This window comes from Muscardinus avellanarius (assembly GCF_963383645.1).
Source record: "Muscardinus avellanarius genome assembly, chromosome: 9".
Classification (NCBI taxonomy): domain Eukaryota; kingdom Metazoa; phylum Chordata; class Mammalia; order Rodentia; family Gliridae; genus Muscardinus; species Muscardinus avellanarius.
In genome coordinates this window covers 9,214,023-9,228,814 of record NC_137795.1, presented here as the reverse complement: position 1 = coordinate 9,228,814, position 14,792 = coordinate 9,214,023, and the positions used below count along the sequence as shown (strand labels likewise).

Below are 14,792 nucleotides of genomic sequence, written 5' to 3'. Positions count from 1 at the left end.
GGCTTTCAAGAGTGAGACTCTATTTTCCATGTGGTATCATATGCCAGAGGTGGTTTCTATTGAGGTTTTTAATTTATTTATTGGTGCTTTCATTTTATTCAAAGCCTCTTTTTGGTTCTTAGGGCCTCAATTTCTCTATTTATGTGTTCTTTAATTTTCTATACACTTTTCCAGATTTCATTTCTGAGGTCTTTGATCATATTGAAAATCAAAATTCTGAATTCTCCTCCTGGCATTTTCTGCAGCTCAGCATTGGTGATCTCCCTTATTGTTTAATTTTGGAAGTGTAATGTTTCCTTGGTCTTTATGCTCATGTTTTCAGGTTTGTATTTCTTTTGTCTTGGCATCCTCTTTCTTTTTGTGTAAGAGTATATATTTGCCTCAACAAATCTATCTTAAATGATCAGAATTTTGAGTTTTTCCCTCAAAACCTTTTAAATAAGATATAGTTCTTAGCACAAACAAATAAGAGTCTCTGATTGGTTACAGGCCACCATGCTCTCCAGGTTCAAACTCAGCAGGGCCAGAGACTTTTGATGTTCTGTTTATGGTTTGCAGTCTGCTGATTGGGATGCAATGCCCCACAGACACTACCACTGCTCTGCTGTTTTTCATAGCTTATGAACCAATGAAACCCTGAAGAGCATTAACCTCTGGCTGCTCTGGTCACTGAGAATAAGCTCAGCAGGGCAAGAAATTACTATATTTTAAGCTTGTGTCCTAGATGGCTGAGCTTTGATGGTCTAGGGACACCACTGCTGATTGGCTGATTTTTTTTGGTGGTACTGTGGGTGGAACCCAGAGGCTTTCTACCTCTGGGCTATACTCCCAGACCCATTTTATATTTTATTTGGAAACAGGGTCTCATTAAGTTGTTGAGAGCCTCACTAAGTAGCTGAGGTTGGTTTCGAACCTGTGCAAGCCTCCTTTCTCAGCCTCCCCAGCTCAGGGATTACAAGAATGAGCCACCACGCCCGGCTTGATTGGCTGATTTTGATCACCAGCAACCCTCTCAGTTGTTGGCCTGTGTGATGGCCAGGAACAAACTCTGCTGGTGTAGAGTGTTGCATTCCAAGCCTGTAGCTGTGATCATGCCAACTCCTACTGTCCCCTAGCCTTCTTGATTTGGGGGTTCAACTCTAGCAGGGAGATATTGTACCATTCTGACCTAGGACTTGGGTGGTTCAGTTATTTAGCCCCAGGACCACCTCTGCTACTATAGGCAGCTGAGATCACATGAGACCTAGTTGACCTCCAGCCTTAGTGTTGCCGGGAACAATACTTCCAGGTACAAGTTTATAGCCTTCCACATCTGTAGTATGGTTGTCTGAGTTTGTTTTTTGGTTCTTTTAACCCCACAGAAACCACAGCTGGTAGTCCTGTGCTAATTGATGTAGACTCTGCAGGGGTGCAGGCAAACTGCTGACCCTAGGTTCTACCTGCCGAGGTGTCCCTAGGGAATATCTTCTAATTCCTGTTTCCATCTTGTCCTATTGTAGCCCCCACCACCATGCAAGTCCCTGTAGCTGCACAGACCCCCACTGAGTGCCAGTCGGGTTTCTGCAGGAAGAGACAAGTTCAGCTAAAGCCACAGGAGTCCACTAGCAGCCTGGGGAGTCACAGTATGGAAATATTCAAACATGGAACGGAGAATGAAATTGCTTTTGATGGTGGTTTTCTGCAATCACTGGCTCAAGAAAATTCTGCTTCTTCTTTGCTGGAATTTGTCTTTGAGAGCTGCTGTCCCCAGTAGCCATCAGCCCTGACACAGGCTTACCAAATCTCAGCTATTTTCTTTTTGTGCATCAAAAGGGGGAAGTAAAATCTTTTCTCCACCCTCACCCTTATTTCTTTTAGATCATAGCTTCCTCCAGGAGGTATGGGAAACCCATTAGTATCTTATGAAGGACTGAGTCGAGTAGAAAGGATAGGAAGGAAGATGGTAAAGAGGATTCTAGCAGGCTTGAAGCTGCTTCCCATGGATAAAACAAGTCAGAACTTGATGAGAATTAGAGGGAGCTCAGGAATGATGTAAGGAGTCTTTGAACAGACAAAGAATTGGAAAAAGGTAATTTTCCATATGATAATACAATGACAGCATTGTAAAGAAAGATGTAGTAAGCATCAGCACAAACAAGTAAAATTCCTTTGAAAAACACAGATGTATTAAGCAACGTGTCCGTATGTGTTGGGATTATGTGTGCAGAATTAAAATGATGTTGCATACCTATTTAATAATTCTAGTCACAAAACTAATTGCTTTAAATAAACGCTCTGACTTGATTAACACCATTACTTTGTCAGCTGAAGTATCAGCAGAATGGGGATCTGTATGGCAAAGGGGGAGTCCATTCAAACATACTTGGGGGAATTTAAAGACATTTACTTGGGTTACTAATGACTTCAATTAAGAAAGAACACATTACTTAAACCAAGCAAATGATCAACCTTTGCATATAGAAGTGTGAAGAAGGCCTTCATTAATTTACTAATTGCACTCCACATCTTAAGCAGTACCGTTGATTGGATCTGTTAGTGATCTGATTGCTGCTTCTCACCAAACACGGTATCTTGGTAGATATATACCCAGCCCTGGGGACTGACAGATATCCATCTGCCTTGAATTGGACTAACAGATGGCCTACAGTTTGGGCCCAAATTGTTGCCCTAACATGTAGTGAGTTATCTTAAATTCCCTACTCACCCCATAATGTCCTTTGTATAAAATACACTCATATTTCTTGAATGTACAAAAACTGGTATGTCTTTACTCCCAACCCCAATACATCAACTCCATTTTTCAGTGGTAGAATGCTCTGTGTAAGTTCTCTCTCCTCTCTAGGTCTGGTCTGATATGGGATGAAGGTGAAGAGGAAGACTCAGAGCATCAGGAAGTCACAGAGTAGAATTTTTCCACCACCATTTTGAATAAGCAGTGGCGTGTGCTAACGTTGATGTAGTGACAATTCCTTCTGTAAAAGTCTAGGGGACACAATAACTGATCTGATACAAACCCCAAGGAAGGAGTGGCTGTGTGCACGAACTGGCCACCAGGGGTCGCCAGGAGAATTGAAAGCGCTCCTGAGGCAAAGCCCTAGTTGTTCCTGGTTCACCAAGGAAGGGCCAGATGTGTTACTGGCATACTGATCCTCTTCTCTTGCTAGAGACTTCTCACTTAAAGGTTCAGGACTCTTGTTTAGTACTTAAAATGTCTCTTACCCTTCTTTTTCTTGGTTCTGGGGATTGAATCTAGTGATATTTTAACTTCAAGATATGCCACCCAGTCCTTTTGGTTTTTTATTTTGCAACAGGACCTCTTTAGGTTGCTGAGACTGGCCTCGAACCTGCAATCCTCCTGTCTCCGCCTCCCAAGAACTGAGATTATGGGTGTGTGACCTTTCTTTTTGATCATTAGTTCTTGTTACAGGACTCTGACCTGTACGTTATGAGTAAAGTTATAATTTTCTTTTTAATTAAATACCTAACTATTTACCAGTAGGGGATTATCCATCTCTCTGGTCTCAGTTCAGATGCTGACGTACCCTCCCAGGCCCTCTTTGAGGACTCAATCTGCTGCCCCTCTATTATTCTTTCATATCATCCATTGATTTAGTTGATTATTATTTGTCTTCCCACCCCACCAGAAAAATAATTGGAAATAACACTTAAAAAGAGGTACCAGGCACTGTTCTCAGCAATGCATGTGCGTCTGCATACACTTTATGAGGCAGACATTATTACTATCTGTATTTGCAAACAGAAGACCCTGAGGTACAGAGAAGTTAAGTACTTTGCCCAAGGACACAGCTGTAAGATAGCACCCTTGGAATTCCGTCCCTGGCAGTCTGGCTCCAGAATCCATGTTCGTAACCATGAAGTATTAGTCTACCTGGCCATGAAGAGGACTTGGTCTGCATGTGCAGCCTCATATAATACCTTGTGATTAGCTGGTGTTAGGTGTTCAGTGAACTAGTACATTTTGGTAAATCTGTAGAATAGCATGCCGTACAGCCAAATGATAGTATATAGTTCAATAAAGAGATGCCCATCACATATTCTTAAGTGAAAATAACCAATGTATCAAACGTGGCACCGTCTGATTCTATTTTTGGGAAAAATGTGTGTATATAGTCTATATAATGTCTACATGAAACATACACATGTGTGTGTCTGTGTGAGTGTGTGTGTGCATACACATATGTGTGGAACACAGAGAAAAATCTGGAAAAGCAACCATTTCCATGATCATTCCTAGGGAGGAAGATCCATGGAAGAAGAGGTTTATAAATACCCCTATTTTTTTTTAAAGGGCTTTCAGCTGGTTGTGGTGGTGCATGCTTGTAATCCCAGCATTTGGGAGGCCGAGACAGGAGGATCGCAGCTCAAGGCCAGCCTCGGCTACTTAGTGGGGCCCTCTGCAACACAGTATCAGTATCATTTCACCTAACTTTCTCATCAGAGCATTCAGGCAAGCCTGTGAGGTAGGCCTTATGGCCATTGGACAGATGGGGAAACTGAGGCCTCAAGGAGCTAAGGGCCAGGATGTTTCAGCTATCATTATGATTTTTATTATAATGAGGATTATTGTTATAATAACAATTATGTTAGAGATTGAACCCAGTTGCAAATCCTGTTTCAAAATAAAGAATAAAAGATAGGGCTAGAGGTGTCACTCAGACATAGAATGCCCCTGTCTTCCATCCCCAGTATCATAAAAAAGGGGTTCGTATTAATAATATATTTTCTGTGATATGGAGAATTTTAAGGAAAAACAATGAAAGCTTTTGAAAAAACAAATACACTGATTATCCTTTTTTAAATCCACTCTCAAGTGACAGATTCAGAACAATAAATACTTTTAGAGTTCTGAATGTGTAATTCTGCATTAGGTCGTCACCTGCATTTGATCCCAAGTCTCACGATGCGCTTTTGTTCGGGGCAGCTTCGTTTACTTTTATTCTTACCTAAGTGTGGCTGTATTCTCACAACCGAGGGCTTAATTTATCACTTGAAAGATGATCACATAATTTTCTGTTGTTGTGGACGTGATATTATGTATTAGAATACTATCGTGTCACGCCGCTATAAAAGCTTGCAGGTTATGTTGCAACCAAATCTTGGGTATTCAGCGGTAAGTGTGCACTTATATTTTCTGGCATCTGACATTTGCATTTTATTCCAGATCAGGGTCAGATTAGTTCATGGCTGGATGGCTCATCAAAATAGAAAGACAAATGTGGGGGGTTTTCTTTAAGAACAGGCTTCTTCCGGGGCTGCTGAGCCTTGCTCGCCTCCTCAGGAAGGCAGATCAGCTGAGGGTGGAGGTGTGTGTGGACCTTAGGATTTAAGCATTCCAAGAATGCAGGGTCCTGTGCTTCACGGTTGCATAAGAAAGATGTTTGGCGCTGAGGTGTTTGACTTGACTTTGTAGTGTGGCCTCTCAGGCTCAGGCTATTTTTCTGAGAGCCCAGAGGTCTCTTTCATTGGACCAAGTCACAAGAAGGGACATGGCAGGTCAGGGGAGGCCCGGGGGGAGGACAGAGGGTATGCCTGGAGAGCAGAAGCTGGGCCATTGGAGAGAGCAAACTCTCCGTCCTCACAGATCCTCAGCCCTGCCTGCACACCAGAGCCACGTGGGTTGAGCATAGGCAGAAGTAGTTTTTAAAAAGCTCTGTGAATTATTTTAATGTGAGGTCAAGCTAGAGAGCCACGACTCACCAGTAACACACTGCAGCGTCTGGGTATTCACGGGCGCTCTGGGAGAAGTGTAGGCCCCGTGGCCTTGGGACTGGAGTGGCCCTGCAGCACCTCGCATTCCCTGTGGCCAGCCAGTGCAGGGATGGCTTCCTTCCATATCCCATGATTTTTCTACCTTTTTTTTTTTCCAGTACTGGGAATTGAACTCAGGGCCTTACACTTGCAGGCAAGCATTCTATCACTGAGCTACATCCCCAGCCCGTGATTTTTTACCTTTTTTTGGCCATACTGGGGATGGAACCCATGGACATTCTACCTCCGAGCCAATCCCCTGCCCTATTTTCTCTTCTTTATCTTGAAACAGGGTCTCACTGAGTTGCAAAGGGCTTCACTAAGTAGCTAAGGCTGCCCATGAACCTGGATCCTCCTGTCTCAGCCTCCCAAGTACTGTGATTACAAGCATGCACCACCATGCCTGGCTTTACCTTTTAATGTATGTGATTTCCTCCCACAAGTAGAAGGTAGCCTTGAAGAGTGGTATTACATAGCACGTGAGAGAATATAAGAGGGGTAAACACCACATATTCAAACAACCAACACACATGTGGTTCCGTGTAGGCTGGGGTGGAGCTGGGTATGTTTGTTTAGCACATTAGAGTTGACAATATCATTTTACCTAACTTTTCATTAGAACATTCAGGCAAGTCTGTGAGGTAGGCCTTATAGCCATTGGACAGATGAAAAAACTGAGGCTCGAATTAGCTAAGGGCCAGGATGTTTCGATGATGATGATGATGATGATGATGATGATGATGATGTTATTGTTATAATAATAATTATGCTGGAGATTGAACCCAGGGTGTTCTGTTTCTGAGCTATATCCCAAGTCTTTTATATTTTTTACTTTGAAACAGGGTTTCACTAAGTAGCTGGGGATCTCCTAAGTTCCTGAGGCTAGCCTTGAGCCTGCAATCCTCCTGTCTCAGTCTCCCAAGTACTCAGATAACAGGCATGTGCCACCATGCCCGCTATGTCTCAGCTATTAAGAGGGCAAGCAGAGCCACGGCCTGCCTGGCTCCCAATCCTAGGGCTTCCTCGGCGTTCGTTCAGCAGCTTTAAAAGGCTGCCTTTCATGCTGTTCCTGCTTCAACTTCCTGAACGAGACCCTGTTCATTTGACTTGCGCGGGGACATTTGAACCCTTGAAGCAGGAGGACTAGTTGGTAAAAAAAATAACCAGGTATGATGAGGGTCAAGGGAGCAAGGAAAACCCAGCACATCCCACTTACCTATCCTTCCATTTATAGTCGGTTTGCATACAGACTATCAATAAATTCCTTGTGTTTACCTATTATGGCAATAGCTAGTGTTTGTAGACCATATCTCTGGGCTTTGAATCCTTAATCTTTCTAATAAATACATTCAGTGTAGACACTGTCATCGATTCCCATTTTACAGGTGGGAAATTAGGGTCCAGAGAGCTTAGGAGACTCAGTTTGAATCCAGCCTGTCTGGGGTGGGAACTCACTCCTTAATTCAACTGCTGTCTTCTGCAGCTATAGCCTGTGGGTCTGAGGTCTTAGGCTGGCTCAGGGCTTCTGCCATTTCTCCCTGTTTCTTCATCATATTAACATTTGCATTGTTAGGCTGTATGTTTCATTGGGCATGGTGCAAGGACTTTGGTTATGTTACTTCATTCCCTATAGTCAGGGTTTTCTGTCTCTTGATAAGAAGAGACTTAATTACATAACAAGAAGACATCATCAGACATGGAAATACTATTTCAAACCAACAAGAGATGATCAGTACTTTCTTGATCATGGAGAGCGGCCGTGGGGTCAGGGAAGGCTTTGTGGGAAATAGTCAACTATGGAAGATAGAGTGGCTTTGGTAAATGGACTTGGGCAAATTCCGCAGCCCTGGGTTGTGTTCTGTTCTGTGTGGTCACAGGCTTCTCTGTTCCCTCTAGGTCCAGCCAGAGAGTGCGCCTGTTGTCCTCTGGCTTCAGGGTGGCCCGGGAGGTTCCTCCATGTTCGGACTCTTTGTGGAACACGGACCGTACGTTGTGACGCGGAACATGACTGGTGAGTGTCGCTCCAAGCCTATTCCTACGGAGGAATCTTCACTGTTTATATCTGCCCCCAAATGCATTCAGAGTAAACACCAACCCACAAAGGAGAGCTTAGCATTCCAGACTTTAAAACAGCATTCTGTCAATGTCTGCCCAAGGAGGAGGAGCCACTGGGGTGAGGGTCCTCACTGGCCTACTTTCTCCCTTGAAATTTGGGTGAAAGGTTCTAAGCTATTTTCTCAAAGTCTGCTGCTGACTCAAGCATTCTCGGCTTACAAACACAGTTGGTGTTTATTACTATTTGGGAGAGCTCCTTTGTATGGTTCTGATGGAGGGGAATTTTAACCTTCGTTTTTCACATGAGCTGAGCACTGTATTATGGCTGGCTCAGTGAAATGCGCCAGCACCTTGGAGGCAGGTTGCAGTGGATGGGGCCGCGGCAGGAATGGAGAAAGAGCCACATCCGCTTTTCTCCACTTCATCCTCTTATTTGGGGGGGGGTGGTTTATTTTTCCTGGGTCAGAATTCAGAGTGTAAACCGAGTTGTGAGTCATTATGAAAGCTTATGTGCCTGTTGACATTGTTGTTCTCTTCAGCCTTGGGTGGGTGGAAGAGAATTCAAGAGGATTGGATGTTAAGGGTAATTTACAGCACTGAACAGATGGGAATTATCACATGGGGGGGGGGTCAGTATGTATTTCTCCATGGACCAGTTCCTCCGGTTTCTGTTTTCAAGCTTTGTATTAGATCCAGAAACCCTCTGGGTTGGGAAAAGTAAATGACCAAAGGTTACAGTGCTGGTACCTGGTCCCCACGACGGTGACAGTGCAAAACAGTATCACGGGGATTAGTGTGTGTGTGTGTGTGTGTGTGTGTGCACGTGCACGCACACATGTGCTGTGCTCTGGACAGAGTAAAGCCGTACATGAACGTTCTTTTAACAGCTCAGTCTCAGACCCTTTCTCTATCTTACAGTTCGTGCCAGAGATTTTCCTTGGACTACCACCTTGTCCATGCTTTATATAGATAACCCGGTGAGTACAACCCTGGGAGCTGTCTCTCTGTCTGTGTGCTGCTCTCCTCTCTCCTCTCTCTCCTCTCTCTGCTCTCCTCTCTCCTCTCTCTCTCTCTCTCTCTCTCTCTCTCTCTCTCTCTCTCTCTCTTTCTCTTTATTAATTACAATCCTGTACATCATGGCCTTTCAGTCAACCACATATATGACCACATATATGATAGCAGTCTTGTCAGATTATGATGGAACTGAAAGATTCCCCCCACCCTGGATTTTTACTGTATCTGTCCAGTATGGAGATGTTTAGAAACACCACCACTCAGCACTGTGGTACTCAGTACTGTGGTACTCAGTACAGCACCGTGCTCTATAGGTATGTAGCCTAGGAGCAGGGGACTATTGTATGTATAAATGAGCAATTTATAGGGGCTGTAATATATACACAGATGTACACATATCACGAAGTCTAAGTACGTAGTTGTCTATACCTCGGTTTGTGATGTTCCCACAAAAGATTCACCTACGGACACATTTCTCGGGCTGTAACACCATTGTTACACACTACATTTTTAAAATTAGAGATCTTTTTTCCTTTTTAAAATGGAATTTAGCCAGGCATGGTGTCACACGCCTAAAACACCAACGTTTAAGAGGCTTAGACAGGAGGCCTACCTGCAATCCCAACACTTGGGGGAGGCTGGGACAGGAGGACTGCAAGTTCAAAGCCAGATTCAGCAGCTTAACAAGACTCAGCAACTTAGAATTTGTTTCAAAAAATAAAAAATAGAGCCGGGCACGGTGTTATACACTCGTCATCCCAGCATTTGGAAGGCTGAGATGGGAGGATCGTGGTTCTCGGCCAGCATCAGCTACTTAGTGAGGCCCTCTGCAACTTAGCAAGACCCTGTTTCAAAATAAAGAATAAAAAATAGGGCTGGCGGTGCAGCTCAGAGGCAGAATGTACCAGGGTTCCATCCTCAGTACCGGAAAATAAAATAAAATAAAATAAAAATAGGGCTGGGCTATAGCTCAGAGGTAGAATGCCCTTGTGTCAAATTCCAAGCAACACACACACACACACACACACACACACACAAATTTAAAATAAAAGCCATTATGTAATTTAGCTTCTCTGTTATCATGTTTTATCATATTGACTTTGGGGCTGTTGCTTGTTCTCTTCTCCCCTTCCCTCATTTTAACCCCATGAAATGTCCTAATTATACCATCGAGGGGAAGGGATGAACCTTTTTACTGATGCTATGGATTCCCACATTACAGGTCATTGTTTAGCATCAGAATTTCTAATTTTTCACCTAAAAGTCTAGATAGAAAAAGCCCAAACTGGTTTTCTGACCTTTATAAAGCAAGGCATATGCTTCATGTAGGAATAAAAAGTGATATTCTCCTTGGGAACTTTCTGAAACTGGTTTCAGTAAAGCACAGAAATAGGAGAGTGAATCAAGGCTGGCTTCCTTCCACAGATTCAGAGTATCTTTGCCCCTTACTAAAATCTCCAACTACTCTCCCTGTGTACCTGATTCACACAGAAGACAAATAGGAAGAAAAAAGAATGTAGATATGCTAGCTTTTCTTTGTTTTGTCAACTACCCTTTCCCTTAGTCTATGATTTTTTAAATATTTAAATAGAAGGTGAATTAAATACTGTGTTCTCTTGGGCATTTGGGGAGAAAAGTTAAAAATCTTTACAGCTAGCAGAGAGTACAGTCTTTATACAAGGGAATGACACAGAATCACGATAACTTCTATTTTGATTAATAGCTGAGTTATCTGTAAACTTTGAGATATAAGACCATATTTGTTTAATTATTATTATTTTATTTATTTATTTATTTATTTGGTGGTACTGGGGTTCCTGGAAACCCTTCTACCTCCGGGCTATACCCCCAGACCTATTTTTATACTTTTTTTTTTTTTGAAACAGGGTCTCTTAAGCCAGCACGGCTGGCTTCGAACCTGCATGATCTTCCTGTCTCCGCCTCCCAAGCGTGGGGATTACAAGTGTGCGCCACCACGCCCGGCTTATTATTTTTTATTTTTTTGGTGGTACTGGGGATGGAACCCTTCCATCTCCGGGCTACACTCCCAAGACCCATTTTTTTTATATATTTTTATTTGGAAACAGGGTCTCTTAAGCCAGCGCGGCTGGCTTCGAACCTGCGGGATCCTCCCGTCTCCGCCTCCCATGCACGGGGATTACAAGCGTGTGCCACCATGCCCGGCTTAGATTAATTATTTTAAAACTCCTACTGAAGACAAAATGGAGTAATGGCAATATGGCTCGCAAAATAAAGAAGAAAAACACAGTTATTGTTATTGGTTTTGTTTTTTTTTTTTTTTTTTTTTGGTGGTACGGGGTTCCTGGAAGCCCTTCTACCTCCAGGCTATACTACCAGACCTATTTTTACATTTTTATTTGGAAATAGGGTCTCCTAAGCCAGCGCACGTGGCTGGCTTCAAACCTACGCGATCCTCCTGTCTCCGCCTCCCAAGGGCGGGGATGACAAGCGTGCGCCACCACGCCTGGCTATTGTTATTGCTTTTATCTCCAGCTAGAGAGTTCCTTCTTGGCAGGACAGAGCAGCTCACCCTGCAGGTTCCAGAGGAACGACAAGGAAGGTGAATTCTTTCTCCTTAAATGAGCATCTGGCGGGTCCCAAAGCAGCTGCTCACCCGTGGGCATAGCTTGGCGTTGGTGTTCAATCTGGGTTGCAGGTGGGGAGTAGCTGAGGCTCAGCTGGCTAAGTCATGGGAGCTGAGGACCTCCATCTGAAGGCAGAGGCTCAGCCTTTGGAATAAATAATCAGGGTTGCCTTCCACCGTGACTTTTAGCCAAAGGCCTCCATGGTGCCTGTGTCTCTGTGCTTATATCTGCAAATTTATTTCCCCTGCAGGTTGGCACAGGCTTCAGTTTTACTGAAGATACCCGGGGATATGCTGTCAATGAGGATGACGTGGCACAGGATTTGTACAGGTAAGATGCTCTGAGCCAGGCATGGAGGTGCTCACCTGGAATCCCAGGGCTTGAGAAGTTGAGACAGGAGGCTCACAGGTTCAAGATCAGCCTCAGCAATTTAGCAAGACCCTGTTTCAAAACAAAAATGATCAAAAGCTTTTTAAAAGCCGGGCATGGTAGCATACACTTAGGAGTCTGAGACAGAAGGATCGCAGGTTTGTGGCCAGCCTCAGGTATTTAGTGAGGACCTTCGCAAATTAATGAGATTCTCTTTCAAAATAAAAAAAAAATAAAATAGACTGGGCATGGTGGCGCATGCTTGTAATCCCAGCATTCGGGAGGCTGAGACTGGAGGATCACGGTTCATGGACAGCCTCAGCTACTTAGTGAGGCCCTTTGCACCTCAGTGAAACCCTGTTTCACAGTAAAGAATGGCACATGCTTGTAATCCCCGCTCTTGGGAGGCGGAGACAGGAGAATCATGCAGGTTTGAAGCCAGCTGCGCTGGCTTAAGAGACCCTGTTTCCAAATAAAAAAAAGTATAAACATAGGTCTGGCAGTGTAGCCTGGAGGTAGAAGGGTTTCCAGGAACCCCAGTACCACTCAAAAAAAAAAAAAAAAAAAAAAGGAATAAAAAAGTAAGGCTGGGGGTGTAGTTTGGAGGTAGAATGCCCCTGGGTTCCATCTCCAGTACTGTAATAAATAATAATAATAATAATAATAATAATAATAATAATAATGATGATGATGAAATAGGGCTGGGGATGTTGACTGGTGGTAGAATACCCCTGTGTTCAATCCTCAGTACCAAATGGAAAAAATAAGATTAGGGAGTAAATTCAGATTTATATAAATACCGGGGGAAAAAAAAAAACAGGTTCTTCCTCAAATTTCTTGGACAAATCACATCTTTAAAACTTGTTCTTGTATTTTTCGGTTTTGCTGAAGGCATCAACATGCACAGTATTTGTAATTAAGAGCAAATCATTTGTTTAAAAAAGGGCAGTTTGCAAAATAAAAATGTTTTTGTTCTTTTATAATTCTTACTAAAAAATTACCTGTCAAATGAAAAGCAAAATAAAATAGAAAGGGCTAGGGGTGTAACTCAGTGGTAGGACAACCCTGGGTTCAATCTCCAGTACCAGAAAAAGAAGAAGGAGAAGGAGAAAGAGAAGAAGAAGAGGAGGAAGAGGAAGGGGAAGAGGAGGAGGAAGAACCCAAAATTATATACACATAATTCCTCCTTTTTCTTATATCCATTATAGCTATTTTAATACTTTTTTTTAAAAGTATGTGACCTTTCTTATTTGGTCTGAGTTTTTCAGTTTACAGATTATCACTGGAGACCGAGTCCTGAATCCTCTGAGGTCACTAGGGTACCACAAGCTGCATCATGATAATCTATTAAAAGAACCCTATTGCCCACCCGCCTGGTGAGCAGCCCAGCCAGTCCCCAAAGTGAAAGTGCATCTGACCAGAATCCGAGTTTTGCGATCTGACAAAAGCTTCCCGCCTTTCTCTTGTTTCTCCCCAAGGCACAGGGTTAGGGGAGAGAAGCAAGAGCAATTTCCTGCCCTCCTCCCCCCATGACTTTCCTCTTTCTCTCTGCTGCCCAGAGAGGCCTGTCTTTTTCAAGTTCATTTCCCACATCTTACGACTGTAACTCTCCCTCATTTCCAGGGTGGGGGATGCATAGGTCCCCACACCTCTGCTCCCAGGTGCAGCAGATCCTGAGGACACCTTAGCCAATGCCTGCAAAGGACACATCCCCGCCTCTCACTTAGCAGTGTGTGCTCTCATTCTTCAGACAGGAAAGCTACTTCTCACCCCCACCCCACTCCCCAGCCAATATTGGCTCAAATCCAGACAAGCTCAGTTGTTTAACTAGCAAACGCCCCGGGGGCTGAGGTTCAGAATTAAAGAAATATATCAGTCCCCTGGAAGACAGAGCATTCGCTGCAAAGCCCCTTCCCCCTCCTTCAACGATGCTTCCAGTTGACCCTCCATGTGGATATTTACTGTTGGCATGTGGTCCATCTCCCCTTGCACGACATGTAAAGAGAACCTATTTCAAAGCAACCATTGTTTATAGCTGCTTTAGGCTCCAGAACTGGAAAATAGCTAATCAAGGCTAGTGCAGAAAACTGATTTCAGCTGTTTCCTTTCTAGTTTACACTATTTGTTTCCTTTGGTGACTAAATTCTTCTCTCCAGATGGGTGTTTGGAAAAAGAAAGTGGCTCTTAAACCTGGAAATGGGCTGCTGCAGGTGTAAAGAATAGACCTTTCTTCCTCGCCCTTTGAAGACCATATTTCTTTTCTTTATTTCTCTTTCTCTCTTTTTTCTTTCTTCTTTTTTCTTCTGAAAAGCCCATTTCTTTTTTCTATTAATAGTGTCTGTCTGGAAGGAGTCGCCTCCCAGAGGGCCACTTTCACATCCATGCTGTTTTTCTTTGTGTTTGGAAATAAAACTTTTTCACTCACAAGCTGTTAAGTCAGTCTCTCTCTCTCTCTCTCTCTCTCTCTCTCTCTCTCTCTCTCGTGCTCTAGAGATGCAATACCTCCTTGGCTTAGGGGAAAAATGACTAAAACATAATACATTTCCTCACCTTGGTTTGGATCTCCTTGTCAACTGAGACACGCTATGTGGCAGCGGGTGCTGGTGCTGCAGCGGTCAACAGCCCAGAGCCCCTGTTCTGCTGCAGACAGAGTCCAGGGCTACAGCTGAAGTCATCTTCTTGGCCACCAAGTGGGGGCGCTGATGTTGTTCTGTCTGCCATGTTGGTTTCTAGTGGGAAACACTGTGATTGGCCAAAGCTTTCCAGCAATGTGACTAAGAAGCTGGCTTCATATTGACATCGTGTGATCCTGCAGGGTGAACAGGGTCCCGAGCACAGCCACCCTGAATGTAAAGCCATTGGAAGAGGCCCCTTTCATATTCTCCCATGCAACAGAACCACCGAGATTCTTACTCCTGGGCTTATTTCTTGCTCTCGGGGGCTATTCTAGCTTGGTTTGATATAGGGATCCTTCCTGGA

General features: G+C 43.7%; 1 protein-coding gene across 1 annotated transcript in view; it reads left to right on the top strand.

The window, feature by feature from the left end:
- The window catches only part of CPVL (carboxypeptidase vitellogenic like), a gene marked incomplete at both ends in the record, with an annotated part of 118,657 nt that overhangs the window by 20,897 nt on the left and 82,968 nt on the right, over positions 1-14,792 (top strand). Inside the window, 3 exons of the mRNA XM_080701991.1 lie at positions 7,666-7,780; positions 8,743-8,801; positions 11,695-11,774. Coding sequence (XP_080558117.1) covers positions 7,666-7,780; positions 8,743-8,801; positions 11,695-11,774 — 254 coding nt within the window. The remainder of the gene's footprint in view (positions 1-7,665; positions 7,781-8,742; positions 8,802-11,694; positions 11,775-14,792) is intronic.